Genomic DNA, 22,924 nt, shown 5'->3' on the forward strand with positions numbered 1-22,924 from the left:
GCGAGGGTGAGTGCATTCTGCATTTCTAATCGCTTCTTTGTCTTTCTCATCCCATCAACATCAATCACTCATGTACTAACAGAAATGGCAGACTTCATGCCAGCACCACCACCACCGCATCATGAGGACGAAGGAGGTGAGCTCGAATCCGCCAGGTTGACCTTCACATGGGATAAATGAGCTTACTTTGCACTTCATTCACAGACGTATGTCGAGTATGTCGTGTGGAAGGGGACGAAGCGGATCCATTGATCTACCCTTGTAAATGTTCGGGGAGTGTAAGATTTGTACATCCAGATTGGTGAGCTATTTCATTCAAGTCTTTGCTCTATGATCAAAAGCTCATTAAGTGACGATGCTATGTAGTCTCAAGCAATGGTTAGCTCAGACAGGGAAGAAGCATTGTGAAATTTGTGGACATAAATATACTTTTACGAAGAGTGAGTGGATGAATCTCTCTTGTACTTGCATATTAATTCAAACTGACAGTCACTATGAACTTCCCAGTATATCCCGACAAACTACCGGAAACAATCCCTCCAACCGTATACATACGCCAAACGCTCCTATGGATATATCGCCAACAGCTATGGGTAGCAAGATGTATTCTAGTAGTAGTCACTTGGTTGATCGTGCTACCAAGTCTCAACATGTTCAGTCTGCGGTCTCTGCTATGGATCACAGATCATATGTGAGCTAAATTTTCCATCTTACATTCATTAAATGGCATCAGCTGATTATTGTTTGATAGAGGATACACTGGACCTGAGACCAGCGAAGAGACGGGCATAACAGACCTAGTAGGGAATGTGACTGATTTCGTCACTTCGAATACAACCGAACATCGTACCATGAACATCACTTTGGGAGGTAACACGACTCTGGAAAATGCTACCAAGGGTATCAGCGTAGGGGATATCGTGGATAGGCCCATATCCACCTTATTTGGAGTGCTGAGAAGAGCCGTAGAAAGGTGGATGAAAGGAGATGAAAGCAGGTATGTCATATTTCCGCAAATTCGATCTCAGCCACGGCCTTGCTCACACGTTCTGATAGTGCAATCAGCTTCGTACTACGTGGTCAGATCCTTTCAATCTCCCTCGCGGCCGTTCTGATCGGTCTGATCCTTTTAAGAGAATGGATCACTCAGCATAACTGGCAAGAAGGTGCCAGACCTCAGATAGTCGAAGAAGGAGAGATCAACCCCGATGAATGGATGATTCTCAATGGGATAGCTAGGAGAACTACAGATGTCATGGCTGCTATTCTGGGTAAAGCTAGAGAAGACAGGGAGAGGAGAATGCAAAGGCTCGGTAGAGAACAGGAAGAAAGGGAGGAGCGAGAACAGAGGGAAGAAGCCGGATTGAGGCTCGCTCAGAGAATGCTTGAAGCTGCTGGTAGAGAAAAGGTAGACGAAGAGGACCAGATAGGAAGTAACAGTATATTGATGGATCTGCAGAGGGAGGTGGCTGAAGTTAGAAATGAAGAGTCAGGAGAGGGTTCATCCGGACAACCTCCCCTAGGATATAGACCTATACCAACTGGACCCGATGCCATTGCATCTGCTTTAGAAGAATATAGAAAGAACCATAGAGGGAGAGAAGAATCGGAACGGATGAGGGATGCAGCTGAGCCGCAATATCCGGATGGAGAGACCAACCAACAAACTCTTCGAGATATACTCAATTCGCCAACTTGGTCGTCATCCTCTGAAAGATTTGAAGGTGAGGGTGATGCTGGACCTAGTAGACCCAGATTAGAGAGGGTGGGTACCGGGAATATACCAGTGGCTAGTGTGCCCATGGAGGAGAGAAATGGCTCGTCGAGGAGATCGAAAGAAGGGGAAGAAGTCAGGTACAGAGCCCCCGAGATGCTGAAAACGGAAGGTGAAGGGGCAGAGAACGAAGCTGGACCAAGTAGAAGTGGGAACGTCGAAGAAGGCGATATACCGCTTTTCTTACCTCCTTCACCTACTCGTACAGCATCTTCCTCGTCCGGTTCGGGACACGTCTTCAGAGCCGGAGAAACGATACGATTCGATGAGAACGGGAATCTGGTTCATGATGTGCCTCGACCTGCCCACCCCTACAACCGGGATGTACCGATCGCTCAGCCTCCCGAAATTGCTCAGGCACCTGATGGAGAAGATGGAGATTGGGAAGATGAACCTGAAGAAGGTGAAGAAGCGCGTGTCAGGGCGATAGAAGAGGATGAAGAGGAGGAGAGACGTGCTAACATCAATGGTGATGCACGCCCATTGGAGGTCAGACCTGTACAGGTTGAGTTTATGGATGAGATGGAGGAGGATGAACAGTGGGATAGAGACGACTGGAACGGTATGCTTGAGGGTGAGCCATTTTCAGCGCATTGGTTGGGATCCGCGCTAATTCCCTATTTCAGTTGTGGGGTTGATCGGGCCTCTACATGGGTTATTCCAGAATGTAAGCTGTGTCAATGAAGGTAGCAGAGATCAAGCATAGCTGACATATCTGTTGCAGGTCCTATTCGGTGTGATCATCATGTCCGCTGCTATATCAATCTTCATCGGTCTCCCGCTACTCATCGGAAAATTGTTCCTTTCTACCGACATAATTCGCCTTATACTCTCCACTGCTGGTCGAACACTATACCTGATTCGAAAAGTCACCGACCCAATCGTCGACATAATCTTCGAAATCGTCAAGGAAGTAGTGGCAATACCGTTGTTCGCATCCATCAGAGCTGCTGAGACTATCCTGGCACGGAAATTAGGCATAGACGACGGAGGATCAAGGAGAGATGTCTTGTCGAAAGTGTTCGCCCTTCTTCCCCTCGGGTCGACCTCCTCTTCCACTCCAGCCGCAAACGTAGAAGTGAAAGGCAAATACATCGGTTTGACAGGCGATGGCTTGGCTTGGCTGGGACAACATGCCTACGATTTCTACGCTGCTTACGTAGCTGCCAAACGAAGGATATCAATCTCGAATTCGGTCTCACATAGATTGGTGACTGTTTTCAGTGGGTATGGAGTCGCTACTGCTATAGTGGGATTGATCGCTTTACCGGGTGAGAATGGCGGGACGATCAGTAAGGAGTTGAAGAAGATTGTGAAAGATCATGCGATGTTCTTGAAGGTGAGTGACAACTAGCCTTCAGTTTTGTGGGCATCGTCGGTTGTTATCGGAGAGTTTGGTCAGGCCTTTTCGACTGATGTGTCTTACCAGCTCGCCTTCTTCATGATTCTCGAGCTCGGAGCGTTCCCTCTAGGTATTGGTCTGATGATAGATGGATGTACTGTCCCCCTCTGGCCCGGAGCGACCCTCCTAGGTAGATTAGAGAGACTCAGAGCTGGACCTTTCGGAGTCATGTTCCTCGATTGGCTTGTTGGGACTATGTAAGTGGTCTGTCAGCTTTGTGGAGAAAGTCCGGACATCTGAGCTGATCTTGATTGCTTGATTAGGTTCATGTATCAATTCGCCACGCTCTTGTCGCATATTCGAACGCTCTGCAGAGCTGGTACTTTGTTCTTCATCCGTGATCCTGCGGATCCCAATTATTCGCCTGTCAAGGATATTGTCGAGAAGAGTGCGTTCTCTCAGCTTAGAAAGGTGAGTCTCAAGACCATTACCCAGATAATGAAATCATAGCTTTGGGGATCCTTCAGCTGATCTTGGTCCCGTATGATCAGCTCGGTACTTCCGCTGTAATGTATTCTGTCATTGTCTTCACGTTGTTTGGCGGATCATGCTGGACTCTGGCTTATGTGCCATACTTTGACTTCTTACCTTTGAGGCTGGATCCTACTTTGTAAGTTGTGTGATGTAAATCTCGTCATAGTACATACTGAAACACTTCATATAGTGGCCCTCTCACCTCCATCCCATTTGACCTGCTCTTTCTCCATCTCGTCGTCCCTCCCACTGTGACATATATCCGCCCTCGACACCGCTTCCGAAAGATCATGACTCTATGGTGGAAGACCACGATCCAACTGTACAGACTAAACACCCTCATGGCTCGACGAACCACTACAACAGACAATACCAAGCTCGACACCCGACCCACCAAAATAGAGAAGGTATGGCCAATCCTAGATCCCATTTATCAAGTAATGTTCGGTAAATACAAGAACGAATCCACCAAGGCGCGTGTCCCAGCTTCGGACCAGGTGATTCTCCTACCTCCCGCTCAACGACGAGCAGAGGGAGGAGTATTCATCGCATTGAATGAAGAGGGTGTACCCCACACTCCCGAGGATAAGATGAGATTGTTAAAGCAGGATAGAAGGGCTAGAGAAGCTGCTAGAGATCCTCATAGGGACTATGAGGTGATTGAACTTCCAAGGTATTGGAGAACTAGGGTACATACGTTTATTGGGACGACGCTCGTCATGGCTGCCACGGTTTTGGCTGTGTCTGCGTTTGGACCGATCGTTGCGGGCAGATTGGCGAGCAGGATGGTAGGTAATGGGAAAGGGAGGATGGTACATGATGGGTATAATTGGGTGAGTCGTAGTCAATTTCTATTCCACCTATTTCACAACAACAGCTACTCGCTTTAGATATATACTTCTCTCCAAATAACGTCGAATAAGGACACTTACATGTGCGTCATAGCTATTCGGCGCCTACATCATCTACCTATCCCTTTCACTCGGTCTTTTCGCCAGACGACATATCCTGACTTTATCCAAAGCGGGCAGACTGAGAAGGTCAGCCAGATCAACAAGGATCAAGCGAACGCTCATACGATATCTCGCTGGGGCATATGGACTATTGACGATCTATGGGGTTATACCTTTTGCTGTGGGATTACTGGGCGATGTGTATGGAAGTACCTTTTCTTGGAGTAGAAAGGGGAGTGCTGGGGGGAGGATCGTAGTGCATTTTTGGGATACTTGGTGAGTCCTCCTTTCGCCTCTTGTTCCCAGTCTCTTGCGGCTGTTTCTTACTGCCTTTTCATTTTCCTTTCCCCCGTCATCATCGATCGACATCTTCCACCAAGAATTGCGAAGGACATGAAGCTAACTTGGTATCATCACTGTAGGGCTCTCGGAACTGTGACCTGCTCCCTGACTGTGGGATTGATGAGCAGTGTCAATCGCTTGAAACCTGCTAGAGGATCGTTATTGGATAAGCTGAAAGATGTAAGTAATCCTCGCAGCTGACTCGGGATATATGTTTCTCCGAAGAATGTGTGAGCTGATAATATGTTTCTTGGGATACTCCTAGCAATTCCGAAATCCTTTCCCTGATGATCTATCCACAACGCACAAGATCTTCTTACCCGTGATTGGATCCTTGTTGTTATTCATCTCGTCGCCTTTCGTTGTCACTGCTATCGTGGCGGGGATGACGAGAGCTAAATATGGGGATGAGGTGTATCAAGCTCTACGTGAGTTTTGCTCTTTGTCCAATTTCACTTCACAACTTCATGAATATCCATACGTCTCAAACTCAACTCAGGAACTCATGGATGTACCATGAGAGCAAGCGCTGACCCAATTTCGACGCATACAGTCCAAGCCATCATCCCTCTCCTCCTACGTATATTCCTGGCACTAGCCATCCGAGAATACTTCACCTCCTACTGGGGCAAGATGCGACAAAACATGATTGACGCAGAGTACGTAGTAGAAGAGCGAGTGGAGAATTACGATCCGATGAAAGACGAGCAGAAGAAGAAAAAGACCAAAAAGGGAAAGAAGGATGTAAAGCCAAAAGCGGAGGACGAAGACAATGAGGATGATTGGGAGGATGACGAAGGTGAACAGCGGGAAGAAGATGAGGAGGGAGAGGAAGAAGATGGGAGGGTGAGGGATGATGTGGTTATTGTTCAGTAGGGTACGGTATACCCTGCATGTTATATGTATATCTTATGCGTTCGATCTGTCAAGAGCAGAGTGATACGATGCATGGTTCTGACTTTCGTCGTTACTCGCAAGGTGATTGTTACAGGCAGAAGAGAAATTGGAAGAACTGCTTGTCATCGTGCCCATTTTTTTTTCGCGATTCGCTCTCTTCTTTCTTGGCGGACCTCGTGGTTTTGATATACTAAGTTCTTGTAGATACGACCCACCGTTAGATGATCTGGTATACTTCGTTCGAAAGCAGAAATCAGTCAGAACCGAAGAGGATTGGTCGTGGCCGAACCACCGAGTTATGTGATTGATTGATACCCAAAAATATCGCCCTATGACTCCACAAATTGTGCATGAAATATGTCGTTTCAACGTATCGCTCAGCTACTCATGACTAGGACAGTGATATCTTGTGAGTTAGAAGGGGGAAACACTCCGTGTGGAACGTGATGGGACGACAGAATGGATCGCAAAGTATGGTCATACCAATGATCAAGTTTGGCTCGCTTCAGGGACTATATTCCATCCACCATCGCTCCTCACCCTATGCATGAAATGTCTCGTTTCAACATGTCGCTCGGATACTCATGACTAGGACAGTGATATATCCTGAGTAGAAGATGAGAGACACTCTGTGAGCGGTGTACTCGGCAAGCGAAGACAACCTATTATGTGGTGGGTATCACCCAAATCATATATATCATGGCGCCGAAACTGGATTGCGCTATCGCTCCATAGCTTATGCATGAAACGTCACATTTCAAGACGTCGCTGCATTCCTACGATCCCTTACTACAACATATCGCGACGAGAAGGTGAGAGACACCCTGTGCGACGTGTGCCGGGCAAGCAAGGGCAGTGGGTATAGTATCATTATAAATTATAGAACACAGGTGCCGAAAATTTCCTTGCGCTATTTCTCCACCCTATGCATGATACGTCATGTTTCTCAAGTATTTCTCCATTCCTACGACCCCTTACTACAACATATCTTGGAGAAACACGGTCAAACGGTCAAACACACTGTGTGAGGTGAACCGGGCAAGCAAAGACAGTTGATATAGTATCATTATAGACCACAGGTACAGACACTTACATCGCACCATCACTCCACGATATGCAGGAAACGTCATGATTCCATAGTGTCGCTCTATTCCTCCGATCCCTCACTACATCATATCTCGATCCGAAGGTGAGAAACACCCTGTGTGGGATGTGACAGGCAAGTGAAGATGCCTATCACTCAGAGGGCTTATGCGTGCGTCCGCGGGTGACAGGGGATAGCGTCTACAAATATCGTCCCATCGCACCAAATCCTATGCATCGAAAAGTTTCCTTACAGTTTCTACATAGACTCTAGGTAGATAGGAGGTACACACAGTGATGAGGAATCATCAAGTACTCCATGCGAGGTGAGAACAGCCGTACAGATGAGGTGATCCCCCATACGGGACAATCTTTGCAACTTCGATCCAGCCTCTCTTATTTATTGTCGGACAGTGATCCTCAGTAGTCGTCAGGCCAAATCCTTTCTCGAGAAAAGAAGCTTCGATTGAAGAGACAATTTTGCTGCATACCCCCATGTTCAGAGTTGTATCCTGATCCCTCGGCACTCTTCGCAAAGTTCAGTACAATATTCAAACATGTACAGAGATGCATAGTGTCTTCAACCCTCTCGCCATTCATTCGAGTCGTCATTTGAACACAGTCATACTCACCAGACCAATGGTGATGGATGGGATCATGTGAATCTTTGTACTACTACGGCATTTTGTAATTTCGCAGCTTCGATGGTCTCGCTCGAGTCAGACAACTCTTTGCTGGGGAAAGTCGTTTGGAGCACAAAGTTTCGATTATCTGGTCTAGCCCTATGTTACATAATATAGCGACATCAGCTTGACAAGCTACGACGAAGATCGATGAGTCAAGTGTATGAAGGACTCACGCTGAAACGTAATTTCGAAGGTCACCAACTGTATGAGTAAGATTGACCTTTGCCACCATTCTACGTCATGCATGATCTTTATCAGCAGGCATTCGATTCGGAGAACAATGAGCAGAACTCACCTCGTACCGTCACCCAATCGAAGTTGTATACTGGTAGTAGGCTTACTTTCGTCCACCTCAAATTTACCGGGATTGACCGCTGCACCACTGGAAGTAGGAGTCGAGGAAGAGCTTGATCCACCAGCTAAGATGCCTTGAGGTAAACCGCCAGGCATATTAGACGAAGAACTACTCGTGACTTCAGGAGCGGGTGACCCCAACCTATTTCCAGATCCGCCGAAAGCTCTCATAGGTTTTGGAGGTGGAGGTTGATAATCTTCTCTTCGTCTTTGAGCAACTTCGACGTTTAACCTTTGGTTGAATTTCACTCCGAACACGCTGGGAGGTGCACGTCCAGATTCGATAGCCTGGAGTAAAGCTTGATTTTGAGGATCGTCGTACGAGAGTAAAGGTCCGTCTTCGATGGAAAATCCATTTCTCCAGAATGTCAATCTTCGAGTTTGGACATTCTCATCATTGTCATCATCTTCATCGTCCTCTTCTTCGTCGGGCGAGGCATTTTCTCCTGCTCCACCACCTCTACCGAACATACCAGCTAAGAGGTTATCCATCATGGAGGGGGTCATACCGGCTACGCTAGGGATAGAGGGAGCGGGAGTGGAACCGGAAGGAGCTGCTGAACCAGCTGCGGGGACTTCGGTTGAGGGAGCTTCGTCTGATCCGAGAGTGTTACCTGTACCTCTGAAGGCGGAAGGGGGTTTGGGTGATCCACCGGCAGCTGGAGATCGAGGTCCATTTCTAAATGCGAATATCTAGTTAGCTTGAACTAGACATGCAGATGAAGTGTAGACCTACCGACTAGCCATACGAAGGATGTTATCCACCAAGGAATTCCCACTGCCTCTTTGATCATCAGGGTTTTGCACGGCTAATCCACTATCAAAAGGTATCAGTTTGATGTTTTACCACATTTCCAAGGAACCATCAGCTAACTTACCTTCTTCCACCACCCGCATACAGTTCCTCGGGATCATCCCCTCCTCTAGGTTCATCCTCTTCATCTCTACTCTCCCCTATTCGACCGAACCTTGATCTTTCAGGCTGACCCCATCCTGCAGGTAATGGTTCAGAGGCAGCTGCACCTCCCAATGTTCTAGGTCCGCCAGTAGCAGCAGGAGTGGGGTTGTTGACATTGTCTTCAGACATGTTGGGTGAATCCAGTGCTAATTCGGCGTCTTCTTCGTCCTGTTGATGTGGGATGAGAGGTTCGGAAGCAGTTTGAGCGGCAAAGAAGTCTTCAATCGCACCCTAAGACATGAGTATCAGCTCATCATCCAGCGTATCGACTTGGCGAGTCTACCAAGAGCTGAAGTCAAGCCTCTGATCCACCCATCAACTCACCTCTAAGGTAGTACCAGATTCAAGGAAATGAACAGCGTCTTCCGGGCTAGCTTGGGTTATAGCGACAAATTGATCGATATCTGTGGATTTGCACGGTCAGCATTGATCAAGCAGATAAGGACCCGACTGGCTCACCTTGCTGCGTTGCTTTGAGACCTGGCATGTCGATTTCGGGAAGTGTAGGAAGGAGGAAGAGCCAAAAGGTTGGATGAAATGGAAGGTTGATCACGGTGACGAAGTGATGTCACCTCCACCAAGACCACGGGGCTTCGGTATTAGGCATGCGTTAACAGGTCTTTTTTGCCACTCGCATGCCTATTCTTCACAATGCTTGCACGAGTATTTTTTTTGGTGTTGCGTTCGTTCCTCGATTGATCGTTGCTGTTGTAAAATTCAGTTCATATCCATATCCAAGTCTATCAGCTTGATCGCAGCGAGACTCATCAATAGAGAAGACGCATATCAACCCTCTCTTTACGATCCAGAAGGCAAGATCGAGATGGCAGAACCTCCTTCCAAGCGATCAAAAACAGCAGTCGACTCTTCATCTTCCACTCCTCCCGTCGACAACCCTTACCTGTAAGTTCTCCCTTCAACTTCGTATACCTTGTACGCCGATAACTGACATCCAAGTCCAGGGCTCATCGAAATATGGCCGCTTCATCTTCTACCAACGGGTATGCCACCGGTTCCAACGGTACCACTGGAAAGGTCAGCAACCCCTTGAACGGGCTGGTTCCTAGAAAGGTGTCCGTTGCGCAAGCCAAGGCAATCATGGTAAGTCACCTTGATAATCATATATATTCCTATGTCTGCACCCGGCGCATATGCGGTCTACGTGGCCACTAACACGTACGATGATATAGGACGGCGATGTCAACCCCTTCAAGGGCTTATCACCCTTCTCAGCGTCCTACCGAAAGATCCTCGCTCAGAGAAAGGGATTACCAGTCTATCAGAAGATGCAGGAATTTTTGACTGTCTTCTCGGAGAACCAAATCACTGTGATGGAGGGTCAAACAGGTTCTGGTAAAACCACACAGATCCCTCAGTTCGTGTGTTACTCGGATTTACCAATGTTAAGAGGGAAGATGGTAGCTTGTACTCAACCTAGACGAGTGGCTGCTATGAGTGTTGCTAAGCGTGTGGCCGATGAGATGGATGGTGAGCATTTCCCTTCTACATTCCTCTCCCAGTTTCTTACCTGACATCTCATGTTAGAATTCCATTATGCTGATTGTTGTACCATACAGTCCAACTCGGTAAACAAGTCGGTTATTCGATTCGTTTCGAAGATATGACTGAGCCCGGTACCACCTTCCTCAAGTATATGACCGATGGTATGCTGTTGCGAGAAGCTATGAATGATCCGCTATTAGAAAGATATTCTACCGTCATCTTGGATGAGGCGCACGAAAGAACATTAGCAACGGATATATTGATGGGTTTATTGAAAGACGTGAGTTGAAGTCCTCTCAGAAATAGTATAATAGTAAGGCAACTGACATTTTACCATCGTCGGCAGATCGCCAAAAGAAGACCCGATCTGAAAATCATCGTCATGTCAGCTACCCTTGATGTTGAGAAATTCCAGAAATACTTTGGTGATGGTCAACCATCAGGTATAGCACCCGTCGTCAAAGTGTCCGGACGAACTTTCCCCGTAGAAACCTTCTTCACCCAAGAACCAGAGAACGACTATGTGGAAGCTTCGATCCGAACCGTCCTGTTCATCCACCAAGCAGAAGATGAAGGAGATGTACTGTTGTTCTTGACTGGTGAAGAGGAGATTGAAGATGCCTGTCGAAAGATCCGAGCGGAAGGCGAAGAACTATCAAACAAAGGAATGGCAGGACCGTTATTGGTCGTACCCCTGTACTCATCCCTACCACCTCATCAACAACAACGAATCTTCGATCCTCCCCCTCCAGCACGTAAAGATGGCCTCCCCGGGCGAAAAGTAGTAGTTTCCACCAATATTGCCGAAACCTCCTTGACAATCGACGGTATAGTCTATGTGGTTGATCCAGGATTCTGTAAACAGAAGGTATACAACCCCCGGATCAGAGTAGAAAGTTTACTGGTATCACCTATATCGAAAGCTTCAGCAATGCAACGGGCCGGTCGAGCGGGACGTACAAGACCTGGTAAATGCTTTAGACTGTATACGGAGAAGGATTTCGTGAAGGAGTTGGAAGAGCAGACTCATCCTGAGATCCTGAGGAGTAATTTGGCGAATACAGTGTTGGAGTTGATCAAGTTGGGTATAAAAGATCTGGTGCATTTCGATTATATGGGTGAGTCAAGGTTTCCAGCTGAAGAGTTACCATCGTTGTTGGGATTTTAGCTGAATGGGTGCTCTTTTCAGACGCCCCTGCACCTGAAACCATCATGAGAGCTTTGGAATTGTTACATTACCTCGCTGCTTTGGATGATGAGGGTAATTTGACACCTTTGGGTCAAATTATGGCCGAGTTCCCATTAGATCCTCAAGTGAGCTATTCTCCATTTTAACATGAAGGTGACACAGCTGACTCGCGATGTATTTAGCTCGCCAAAATGCTTATCGTCAGTCCAGAATTCGGCTGCAGTAACGAGATGCTCTCCCTCACCGCTATGTTATCAGGTTTGTGCAGTCTTCTCCTAGTTTATACTCACCAGAACCCAAGGGAACGGCAAATGCTGACAAGTGCATACGATAGTTCCCAACGTGTTTATGAGACCAGCCTCTCAGCGTAAAGAAGCCGATCTCGCCAAAGCCCAATTCACCCATCCAGACGGGGATCACTTAACCCTCCTAAACGTGTATCACGCATACAAGTCCAACGAGGGAGATGCGAAGAACTGGTGTTGGCAGAATTACTTGAACCAGCGATCGTTGGCTCAAGCTGATAATGTTCGTACTCAATTGAAGAGGGCTATGGAGAAGTTCGATCTGGAGTTGTGCTCGACGGCATGGGAAGATAAGAATTACTGGAATAATATCAGACAGGCGTTGACTTGCGGGTTCTTCATGCAAGTTGCGCATAAGGAGGGGGAGAAGGGAAGTTATATGACTGTTAAGGATAACCAGGTGGGTGGGGGTTCTTTCTTCATTATACACATATGCCCATTCTAGTATTTGGGCCAGCCATGTTTCGAGGGAGAATGAAAGCTGATATGTTCGTTGTTTCGCTTGTAGGTCGTCAGATTACACTTGTCCTGCGGATTAGATACCACACCAGAATGGGTGATATATAATGAATTCGTATTGACAACTGCCAACGTGAGTTATTCTTCTTCATTCATATTGCAACGTTACTGACATTCCCCCTTGTGTCCGCGTACAGTTTATCAGGACAGTGACGGAAGTTCGCCCCGAATGGTTATTAGAATACGCCTCACAGTACTTCGACCCCACCTCGTTCCCTGAGAACAGCGAGACACGAAGAGCCTTGCAGAGGGTATTGAACAAGGTGAGTTTGGATATCCTGCAGCATTTTCCCGAACGACATCTGAATTTGAGTCCTGCTTGCTTATTCCCCAATTTCGATTTTGTGCTGATTGTCTGATGGCACCTATAGAAAACCGGTAAATACGCAGACGGGGGATCGGGATCAGGTGTGGACCTGAAGAAGAAAAAGAAGAAGAGAAAGGCCGAGTAGAGCAGAGTAGACGCGATGTATCGTCTTATCTTATAGATATTACATATGTATATTGGGGTTTATCGTTTTCATGATATATTATGATGCATATCATCGATACATGAACATTATCTACATTTCCCCCAGATTCACCTCGTCGCTAATCGTTAGATCTCACCCTCCTCGACATCACCATCCCCATCATCTCGTTCTTTCCTATTCGAAGTACTCGACATCCTTCGTCGCTATAACATCAAAAGAACATCAGCTACCACTTCGATGATCTCTTCAACATATCTCACTCGAATGAAAGACGACGAGATACTCTGACTCACCTTATTCTCCCTCTCTCGTTCTTTATCTTTCTCATCAACCCCTACCGATCCCCTCTTCCTCTCCCTCTCTCTATCCTTATCTCTATGACCATCTCGGTGTCGCTCTTTATCCCTATCCTTTCTATCATCCCTCTCCCTATCTTTCCTAGAGGATCTACCGGCGTCTCTATCTCTCTCCTTCTCATCAATATCCATCGACTCATCCTCTCTTTTCTCTCGGGAGTAAGAGTACTTGCGATCTTTCTCGTACCGATCAGACGATTCAGCTTCTTTCAATTTCTCCTGCAACGCCAAACCAACAATATCAGCAATCCATCTCTGACTCATGAATTTTCAAGCCACTCCAATGACATAACAGAGTAACTCACTTTTTGTCTCTTGATGAATTTCTCAAAAGCGGCTTTCCTATCCTCTTCCTCTGTAACTTCCTTAAACTCGGGTAAATCCTTCATGTGAGGTAATGCCTAATCACCGCAATCAATCAACCAATCAATCAATCATGCGTTATTTGCCATATGAGCTCAAATCTAACTCACCTCTTCATACGTCATCTCCAGATCGATATGCCTTCCTACTTTCTTCAAGGCATATCTCAAATCATCGATGCGATGTCGCCTTCGTCGTTCGTTTCGGCGGATCTCATCTTCAGCCGCTTGTTTGAGTTTGCCGTGGATCTGTGGAATTCAAATGGAAGTCAGTATGTGTGTGTTTGGTCATGAGCCAGCCAAAAATTGAGTCGGGATGGGCGGAATGAGGGCAGGGAGAGGGAGAGATGGACGGGTCGTATACAAGAGAATGAGGTATGGATAAGGCGACGAGGGGACAGGTGAAAAGGGCACAAGGGAGGAACGCTACAAAAGGCGAAGGGAACAAGGTGGTGTATAATGATATCACAGACAGACCAAACCCACCAAATCGTATATATCCCTCCTCAACCTCTCATCAAACTGACTCTCAATCCTCAACTCCCTCACCCATCCGTCCAACTCCGCAAACTTAGTCTCAAGTTTGATCTCCTTCCCATCCTTGTTCAAAGCCCTCACCAACTTCTGCGATGCCGTCTCAAACTCCTCATTCAGATCATCAATGTGGTCCATAAACAAATCCAACGGATTCGACCCTTGTAATCCCAACAAAGCCAGGTATCGCTCATCATCCCTTATAGTCTTGTAGATATCCTTGAATTTCGAACTTCGATCTAATGATCCCTGTTCTTGAAGTTGGTGTAAGAGGACTTTAAAATTCTCCCTTGCCTTTCGTGCTTTTCTGACATTTTCAATTTTCAGTTTCCGGCTTTCCTCCTCGTGTTCTAGCTCGAGTTGACGAGAGTAGGTATCGTACACTTGGATCATATCTATCGTGTCTATCTTTTGGAGATCTTTGTCCAACTTGAATTCGTCAGAGGAGACGATGAGATCGTGCGCCTCTCTCCATCGAGTGGAGACGGATATGTCGAGGGTACGAATTAGGTCTGAGAGGACTTTGAGATTCTGGGATCGTAGTTCTCTTTCGGCGGTCTACGGGCATAGAAGGTAAGTCAGAATCATGTGTCGTCGATAACAATGGAGACGAAGATCGTTCTTCTTTCTCCATTTTTTTTTCACAAATGAGTAGGAAAAAGCAAGACTCACCTCCTCAATCCTCCTCAGATCATCAACATACTCTTCCAATATCATAGCCCTCTCGTCGAACTGAGCTTCACGCCAATACCTATTATTCTCGAAAACCTTTTCGGCAGTCTTCATAGTCGAGTAGCTCTTGATCTCAGGACTAGAAGCGAATAGCTTGTGAAAGACCGGTCGAAGCTTGGAGATCCGAAGTTGCTTTGCTTGACGACGAGTTTCGAGGATTGTATTGATGTGCTGTTCAGGCCATACTCAGCTTAGTTACTCTTCTTCCTAATTTTCTAGAACGAGTTTTGGAAGACGCAGGGAGTAATATTTGGAGTCGGAGAGAGAACGATACACACCTTTTCAAAAGCGCCTTTCTTCTCCGCGAGCGTATCCAAAGCCTTATAAAGCGGATCCATAATGATTTTCCTCATAGTCTGATCCCAGGTCCATTGCTCATTTATACCCTCCCTCTTCAACAAATAGATAAACGCTTCCTCCGCTTTAAGGCGATCAGCAAACCCCCCAGGAGGCATGATAATGACCGGTAGATTGGGGACATTAGGAGTCTGCTGTTGTTGGGCTACTTGGGGAGTTTCGGACCCTCTTCTCGATTGAGGTGAGTCAGTTGATGGAGGGAGAGAACCGTACGGTGCGATGGCGTTTGCTGCTGCTTCTCTGAGTTCTCGGATATCTTCTGGAGTGGGTGATCTACTCGACCTTGCGGGACTACCAAGATAAGACAGATGTCACAATGAGCTCGACCCCAAGGGCAGAGACCTGTAGAAGGATATGACGCTTACCTCCCCAAGCCTTGAGCTCTCCTCTCCTCCTCTCTATCGATCTTCGCTTTCAACTCTTTCAATTCAGGCGGTAAATCCCATTTCGTCTCTTTAGTAGCTGTATTGACATAGTACGGTCGATCTTTGGAAGTGTATTGTTTCCATTGTGTTTTGGCTAGTGCTTTCTACTCATAGTGCAGTATCATCAGCTATACATATCTCGCCATTGTTTCTACTTTGTCTAGCTCACCTCGAAAGGAGTCTTCAGCTCATCAGGCTTCTCCCATACACTCTGTTTTGTAGTCGCATGGGACCAGTACTTTCGTCCTTCCGAATTGGTATATTCGCTCTGCACATCGAGATGAACAAAACATTGTCAGCGATGAGTCAGCTAATCCTAGGGAGGAACGGTCAGCTTACCCATTGCGACTTCTTGGCAGGAGAGGCAGGCATGGTGAATGCAGATAAGCTATAAGTTGTAAGCTATATTGCCAACGATTGAGAACTAGCAGATAAAGATTGAAATGGTCAGCAACTGCAACATGTAAATCTCGACGAGCTCAAGGGTAAAGGTCAGACGGACTTTGCATACATCTCCATTCATGTTAGGCATGCAAGAACGTCGAAGAGAACAGGCGCACCGAGATACCCGACGGTCACCATTTATTCTGCTGTGCCTATTTCTAGTGTCCACGTCGGAACAATCGTAATCTGATTGGCTTATTTCATGTTAGCTCAAAGGAATGTGAATGGCAATGGATTAATAACCGGTGTATGTCATATCCTCACCCGTATTATCGGGAATAACTCGAAATAACTCGATGGGATATCACATCTCATACATCCTCTGGATGAACAAGTAAGCGGGATGCGAAGCAGAGAACAGGGTAAAACAGGCTAACTGTGATGTTATTCCGGAGCTACGTCTGTATTCAGAGTGAAGCAGGGCAATGAATGTGGAGGGCTGTGGGATGTGATGGGGAAGTTGGTGTAGTTTGACAGGGTAATAGGACATGGACGGTGATCGGTCCGGTGTAAAGATGTTACCGAGGAGCACGGAGTGATATGAGCATACCGTAAACCTATATAGCCATGTTGATACAAGGTATATCTTTATCCCCCCTTCTATCATCAAGTTGCATAATCCTTCTTTCTCGTTGCTTTGTATCCACCTGACCTCTTTTTTCTTTTTCGTTTTCGTGTGTGTTACATACTCCCCGCTCAACGTACGGCAACGTGATCACTTGCTCCTCTCGCTTCTTATATATACCGCATCATCCAAACGATTATTATTCAAAATGATCTCCCCATCTCGTGTTAGTGTTTTACTGCGTTCAGCACCCCGTTGTATCAACCAAAATCTCCAATCTTCCTCATACGTTAAAAATCGATCTATAAGATTCTTCAACTCAATGTCCGATCCTACTTTCACCCATGAATTCAACCACGCCGCCTTCAAGGGCAAGGTAGAGGTTCCTACCGGGTTGTACATTAATGGTAAATGGTCAAAATCATTGGACAAGAATGCCAAGACTATCGAGTGAGTAAATGGTCACTTTACCTCACTTCCACTCATTACACCACTGACGATCTTCTCAGCATCTACAACCCATCCACCGGAGAGGTCCTCACCTCCATCCCAGAGGGTAGACAAGCCGACGTCGACGAAGCCGTCAAACAGGCTCATGTAGCTTTCAACACCACCTGGGGTCTTCACACCCCAGGTTTCAAGCGAGGTGAACTCTTGATCAAGATCGCTGAATTGATGGAGAGAGATATCGATATCCTCTCCTCTCTCGAGGCTTTGGATAATGGAAAGACTTTCACCGCCGCCAAGGGATTCGACGTCGCTGAATCTGCCAGAGTGTTCAGATACTACGGTGGTTGGGCTGACAAGATTCACGGCAAGGTCATTGAGGTGAGTTCTTTATTCACTCATTCATGCTCCATCGGGTCAAATAGTATCTGAGCTGACGAGATCAATTCCCTCCTACTTAGACCACCGAAGCTAAACTTGCTTACACTCGACACGAACCCGTCGGTGTCTGTGGTCAAATCATTCCTTGGAACTTCGTAAGTTCCCTTCATCCATACATCGTATATATCATTAGCTAATTGGATCGTCTAGCCCCTCTACATGTTCTCATGGAAAGTCGCTCCCGCCATCGCAGCCGGTTGTACCGTCGTCATCAAACCATCCGAACTTACCCCTCTGACCGCTTTGTACATGACCAAGCTTTTCGAGGAAGCTGGTGTCCCACCCGGAGTTATCAACGTCGTTGTCGGGTAAATATCACTCATCATCCTGCTCACTCGGCATAGCTCGGCTCAACTAACGTAATAATAATACAGTTACGGTAACACCGTTGGTTCAGCTCTTGCTGCCCACCCAGACGTCGACAAGGTCGCTTTCACCGGTTCTACCCCTGTTGGTAGATTGGTTATGGAGGAAGCTTCCAAATCCAACATCAAGGTGAGTTCTTCGGTCAATCACAACTAAATGTCGTCCCGTAGCAGGTTCAGGAGATGCTGACATACCGGCCCTCATGCAGAAAGTATCCCTCGAACTCGGTGGTAAAGGTTCCAACATCATCTTCGAAGATGCCAACTTTGAGGAAGCCGTCAAGTACGCTGCTCAAGGTATCTTGTAAGTATAAGTCCTATCTTTTCGGATCTACTCGGACGCAAATGCAAATGTGATTGTCGCTAATCAATTCTCCATATAGCTTCAATCACGGTCAAACTTGTGTAAGTTATCTTATTGTTTATCCCGAGATACGACCGAACTCTGACATCGGATGCAAATGATATAGTGCGCTGGTTCAAGGATCTACGTCCAAAGGCCAATCTACGAGAAATTCGTCAATGCGTTCAAAGATGCTACTTCAAGACTCAAGGTCGGGTGAGTGCATTTCACCAACCAATCTTCAAGTGTGAGAGGATCCATTCTGACGAAATTGCCTCTAGTGACCCATTCGAACCTACCACCTACCAAGGTCCTCAAGTATCTCAACTCCAATACGACCGAATTATGAAGTACGTCCAACACGGAAGAGACGAAGGTGCTACCGTCATCTGTGGTGGTGAGAGACACGGTGATGCCGGTTACTTTATCCAACCGGTAAGTATCCGTCTCGCTTTAACCGAAAAATCCCCCCAATAGGAACCAACACTATAACGTGGCTTGGTAATCTATAATCTATCTCCCTATCAAACGTTCTCACCGATCGTGCAATTTGTTTACTGCATACCCCTGAGCAAACAAGGCTAACATGTCTGTCTCTTATTTGTAGACCGTATTCGGTGACGTAAACCCTAACATGAAGATTGTCAAAGAAGAAATCTTCGGTCCCGTCGTCGTCGTCTCTCCCTTCGACAAGGAAGAGGAAGTCATCGAAGCTGCCAATGATTCAGTCTATGGTCTCGCCTCAGCCGTATTCACCGAGAACATCTCGAGAGCCACCCGAGTAGCTGCCAACCTCAAGGCTGGTACTATCTGGATCAACTGTTACAACGAATTGCACCCTCAAATCCCATTCGGTGGATTCAAGCAATCTGGTGAGTTTGTTTGGTTTGGTTTTTTACTTGGCACCCATCCCATCCCTTGATTTCCTCTCGTCGCCATTCCCGCCCCCCGCGCTCGATGTACCGCCGGTAAATCGGACCGTATGGCGTGAGAACGTACCTAGGGTTTCTCCGCGCTCCTATCAATCTATCGGTGATGCTTGGCCATGACGATTCAGTGATACATGCTGACTAATTTGCGTTCCATGTGAATAGGTCTCGGTCGTGAATTGGGTGAATACGCCTTGGAGAACTACACAGAGATCAAGGCTGTCCAAATTAACGTTAGTGGTAAATGTGGTATCCCACTTTAAGCGGGTTGCGGGGTATGTTGCAGTTAGTTTAGTTTTGAGACGATTCTATTTTTTTGCTTTTTATCTCAGGTCTGGGATCTTTTTTGTGTTTAAGATGATATGATAGGAAGAAGTTCAAAAGATGAAATGAAAACATGCATCGAGTTATTGTATGATGTTTTGCACTGGATGAATTTTGGGGTTTATATATATATATATATATATATATATATATATATATGGATTTTAACAATATCCTAGTCATGTCATTCATCAGGTACAGGGTACGACGAGACGAGTCACTTGTTGCCTCTGCTCGAGCACGAGCAGAGATGTGTCACTCAGTCAAATGGTGGAGTGCGACGAGGTATACAAGGGATCATTATCGTTAATTCATTAGATTGGATTAGACTACCAACGAGAATATGAGACGGGAAGATGAATGGTAAGGAACCGTATAGAAGGTGTGTATAGTATGAAGAATGATGAGTGGACTAAGACTAATCGTGAAGATGTGGAGGAAGACATTAATGGAGTTATATTTTGAAAGGAAGACATGCAATCATAAATTGAACAAGAAGAGGGGAAACAATTGTCCATGATGAGGATTACGATTATTCAAATAGCGAATGTATATACAACTTTCTTTGATCTATCCCCTAGAGGTAGAGGGAAGGACGACTTGATAATTAGATTGTGGACGGCCTGGCAATGCCAAGTGATATCTCCGGTATATGAATATCAAAGGTACCTCCTTCTCTTTCTAGGTACTCTGTTTCCTCCCTTGCGAGACGTTGCTAGATCAATCATCGACAAGAGATCAGCTTGAGCGGTGGTATGATGACTAGATTATGGAGAGACAGGACAAGTGTTGTTGGTGTGAGGATGTGCTACTTACATGGTAGAACCAGTAATATTTCGGATTGAGGAATGGTAAGATGTAAGTCCCAATGGTAGGTTTCAGAGCTTTCACTCTGTCCGTTTCGATCTATGTCACAGCTGTCACTTCAGCTCAACGTCCTTGTACTATCATGATCGAATCCCTCTCTCATGATTGACAGCTGAGTCCACTTCTAAGCTCTAAGCTTGAGAGAAGAAAAAATTCTACCCACCTCCTTCCGGATCTCCCTCCACACATCAGGCTTATCACTAATAACGCTCCTAACCCCCCACCTCCCACACTGCCTCATCTCCTCCCGATCATTAACCGTCCACGCGCAGATGGATTTCCCCTTGGATCGACATTCTTCCCTGAACCTCGCTCCGTCGGACGACGCGAGCGCCTCGTACATTATTGAAAAGCCGTGGCATTTGTCGAAAAAGTATTTACGACATTGCGGGAGGGACATGGAGATGGCGTATCGGGGCAGGTAGGGGAGGATCGTACAGGCTGGTATGAGGAATTTGGGCTGTGGGTGGGCGGGTGGGCGGGCGGGCGAAAATAGAATCAGCTACGTTCTCTTGTATCCAAAGAGGGGCATTCTCGATGACATCGTACGAGGTATGATTATTGATTATACAATCGAGAAGATGGACTTGCTTTTGTGGGTAAAGACCCCACTCACATGCCAAATACCCAATATCAACCTAGGAGCCAACCTGCTCTGCCACCCTTCATAACCCTCTACCACATCCTTGATCAACCCGAATAACTTGGTAGGATCGTTCTCGACTTTACAATCGATCTGTTAGGACCAGATAGGCCCGAGTGGTGGGCCCGATGAGATTAGCTGTGTTTTCTGTCGACGACTAAAGCTGAGAGAGGCGATTTGATTGGTGTCTGTCATGTAGACGAAGCGGGGTAAGATGTAATGATATAGTAACAAAGAAGGGAAGATGGACGCGATACTGACATTCAACTTGACATTCATATTTTCAGGCTGCAGCAGGATTTCCAACACCTCGCTAAATCTGGGGATGGGTTGATGAGGGGCTTTCTTGGTTCGAACGTGTCTACACCGTACGATAGAATATCAACACCTGTCGGCTGGGGTTGGAATTGGAGGGTACAAATGTCTCGAGGAGCAGAACAATACTCACTCCAACACACCGGCCCATGGCTGTTTATGTATCAACCCCTCGCCATTGGTCGTTCGGTGCAACTCTGGATCGTGGAATAATACCAGCACATTGTCCGCTGTGATGTGGATGTCTGGGGGGTACAGACAAATGTCAGCGAAATGTAATTATATTGTAAGAACATTGGGATGTATCAAGTCGTAGGCACGATCCCACTCACCCGTCTCTATACCGTCCGCACCGGCTTTGCAAGCTTCCACAAAGGATGCTTTCGTATTTTCAGCTGTGATAGCATGTCAGACACGTTGGTTCGTTGATGAAAGGATTGACATCGACGTTGTATGATGATGAGCACGTGTGTGGCGTAGAAGGAGAAGGATGATGGGAAAGGGTAAGTATGTGTAAGCTACAAACCTTCCTTTCCACTAAGTTGATCAAGTAGTGTTGACTTACGAAAACTAGCTGAAGCCTATACAATCACACGCGAATGATCAACCATATCAGCTATCCTGTGGCTATTATATAGATAAGAGGATATGACGAGAGATAAACGAATAGACTCAAACTTACACCCCGATGTCCCCAACATTCAGGTATATCCTGACCTTGCTGTAACTTATCAAATGGATTCTCAAGCTCGAATTCAGATACGGCGGGAGACTGAAGGACTGTCGAGAAGGCGGGTGAAGGTCCAGCAGAGTTGGAGGGAGATAAGGCTGGGGTGGGGAGGGTGGACTCGGGGCGTGAGATTGCACCGGTGGTGGGTTTACTGTTGTGGTTGGGTTTGGACATTGTATCGCCTTGCTTCTTGAATGATACAGAATTGGAATTATCGATTGGTTGGAATGTTATATTGAAGAACGAGGACGATGTAGAGGTAGATAAGGTATTTATACCTTTTCCCAGAATACCGCAGAGTACCAAAGCTAGTAAAGCACGAGCCAAGGCTGAGCTGAGATAGAATTCGATTCGATTCGAAAATAACAAATGTGCGTTATGTCGTTATGTCCAGGAGGACAACAAGGGAGGACCACGGGGATGTCGAACAAACGTGCGTCGGTAGTTGATAAGTGAAACAAGTCGAGTGATAAACAAACAATGCGTCGCTCCCTTGGCCTTGCTTGAGCGTACTAGTATAGCGTAAAGGATCTAAAATGAAAGGACCTGTTTATATAAGTATAGTATGGTATGATCCTTGGTATATGTGTCTGTGTCGAGTCGGATGACAGTATAGAAATTGTTGGGGGTGAGGCTTGACTTGGTTCAAGATGCGATATAATCGGATCACGGGGTATGTTTTAGGTATGTTGGTCTATGCAGATCACTTGATGGATCACGAGGAAGGAAACGTCTATATATCTATGTTGGCTGATGAGCGGATGAAAAGGGAAGGAAACCTATCGGACGGGAAAGAGAATAACAGATGAATTGAATAAAGTTGAATAGATGGA

General features: G+C 46.4%; 6 protein-coding genes across 6 annotated transcripts; 3 read left to right on the forward strand and 3 right to left on the reverse strand.

Annotated features, from left to right (window-relative positions):
* Positions 1-84: 84 nt before the first annotated feature.
* On the forward strand, positions 85-5,821 carry I302_101046 (uncharacterized protein; the record flags this gene model as incomplete). Its single annotated transcript, XM_065869205.1, has 16 exons — positions 85-136; positions 205-301; positions 367-440; positions 508-691; positions 752-997; positions 1,057-2,348; positions 2,401-2,441; positions 2,499-3,113; positions 3,204-3,373; positions 3,440-3,587; positions 3,668-3,786; positions 3,841-4,483; positions 4,596-4,879; positions 5,026-5,125; positions 5,211-5,373; positions 5,499-5,821. The coding sequence occupies 16 exons, from the start codon at positions 85-87 to the stop codon at positions 5,819-5,821; spliced, it is 4,551 nt and encodes a 1,516-aa protein (XP_065725277.1).
* A 1,759-nt stretch (positions 5,822-7,580) lies between these two features.
* On the reverse strand, positions 7,581-9,410 carry I302_101047 (uncharacterized protein; the record flags this gene model as incomplete). Its single annotated transcript, XM_065869206.1, has 7 exons — positions 7,581-7,707; positions 7,785-7,844; positions 7,907-8,644; positions 8,702-8,782; positions 8,844-9,154; positions 9,248-9,327; positions 9,383-9,410. 7 exons carry the CDS (start codon positions 9,408-9,410, stop codon positions 7,581-7,583), a joined length of 1,425 nt encoding a protein of 474 aa, XP_065725278.1.
* Positions 9,411-9,746: 336 nt separating this feature from the next.
* I302_101048 (uncharacterized protein) lies at positions 9,747-12,891 on the forward strand (the record flags this gene model as incomplete). Its single annotated transcript, XM_019191058.1, has 11 exons — positions 9,747-9,826; positions 9,886-10,024; positions 10,114-10,411; positions 10,501-10,706; positions 10,773-11,544; positions 11,616-11,740; positions 11,798-11,873; positions 11,950-12,320; positions 12,429-12,512; positions 12,577-12,702; positions 12,811-12,891. 11 exons carry the CDS (start codon positions 9,747-9,749, stop codon positions 12,889-12,891), a joined length of 2,358 nt encoding a protein of 785 aa, XP_019047806.1.
* Positions 12,892-13,037: 146 nt separating this feature from the next.
* Positions 13,038-16,050, reverse strand: I302_101049 (uncharacterized protein; the record flags this gene model as incomplete). The annotated part of the gene is made up of 10 exons (XM_019191059.1): positions 13,038-13,115; positions 13,206-13,487; positions 13,574-13,669; positions 13,742-13,879; positions 14,117-14,722; positions 14,837-15,067; positions 15,175-15,544; positions 15,619-15,782; positions 15,848-15,946; positions 16,018-16,050. 10 exons carry the CDS (start codon positions 16,048-16,050, stop codon positions 13,038-13,040), a joined length of 2,097 nt encoding a protein of 698 aa, XP_019047807.1.
* Positions 16,051-16,895: 845 nt separating this feature from the next.
* On the forward strand, positions 16,896-19,475 carry I302_101050 (uncharacterized protein; the record flags this gene model as incomplete). Its single annotated transcript, XM_019191060.2, has 11 exons — positions 16,896-17,137; positions 17,197-17,515; positions 17,596-17,670; positions 17,726-17,883; positions 17,950-18,070; positions 18,150-18,244; positions 18,324-18,345; positions 18,411-18,499; positions 18,565-18,718; positions 18,891-19,155; positions 19,378-19,475. 11 exons carry the CDS (start codon positions 16,896-16,898, stop codon positions 19,473-19,475), a joined length of 1,638 nt encoding a protein of 545 aa, XP_019047808.2.
* A 668-nt stretch (positions 19,476-20,143) lies between these two features.
* On the reverse strand, positions 20,144-22,265 carry I302_101051 (uncharacterized protein; the record flags this gene model as incomplete). Its single annotated transcript, XM_019191061.1, has 9 exons — positions 20,144-20,251; positions 20,353-20,442; positions 20,567-20,863; positions 21,020-21,139; positions 21,308-21,407; positions 21,495-21,606; positions 21,694-21,756; positions 21,927-21,942; positions 22,044-22,265. 9 exons carry the CDS (start codon positions 22,263-22,265, stop codon positions 20,144-20,146), a joined length of 1,128 nt encoding a protein of 375 aa, XP_019047809.1.
* Between the last annotated feature and the right edge of the window lie 659 nt (positions 22,266-22,924).

The sequence above is a fragment of the Kwoniella bestiolae genome, chromosome 1, assembly GCF_000512585.2.
Source record: "Kwoniella bestiolae CBS 10118 chromosome 1, complete sequence".
Lineage (NCBI taxonomy): Eukaryota > Fungi > Basidiomycota > Tremellomycetes > Tremellales > Cryptococcaceae > Kwoniella > Kwoniella bestiolae.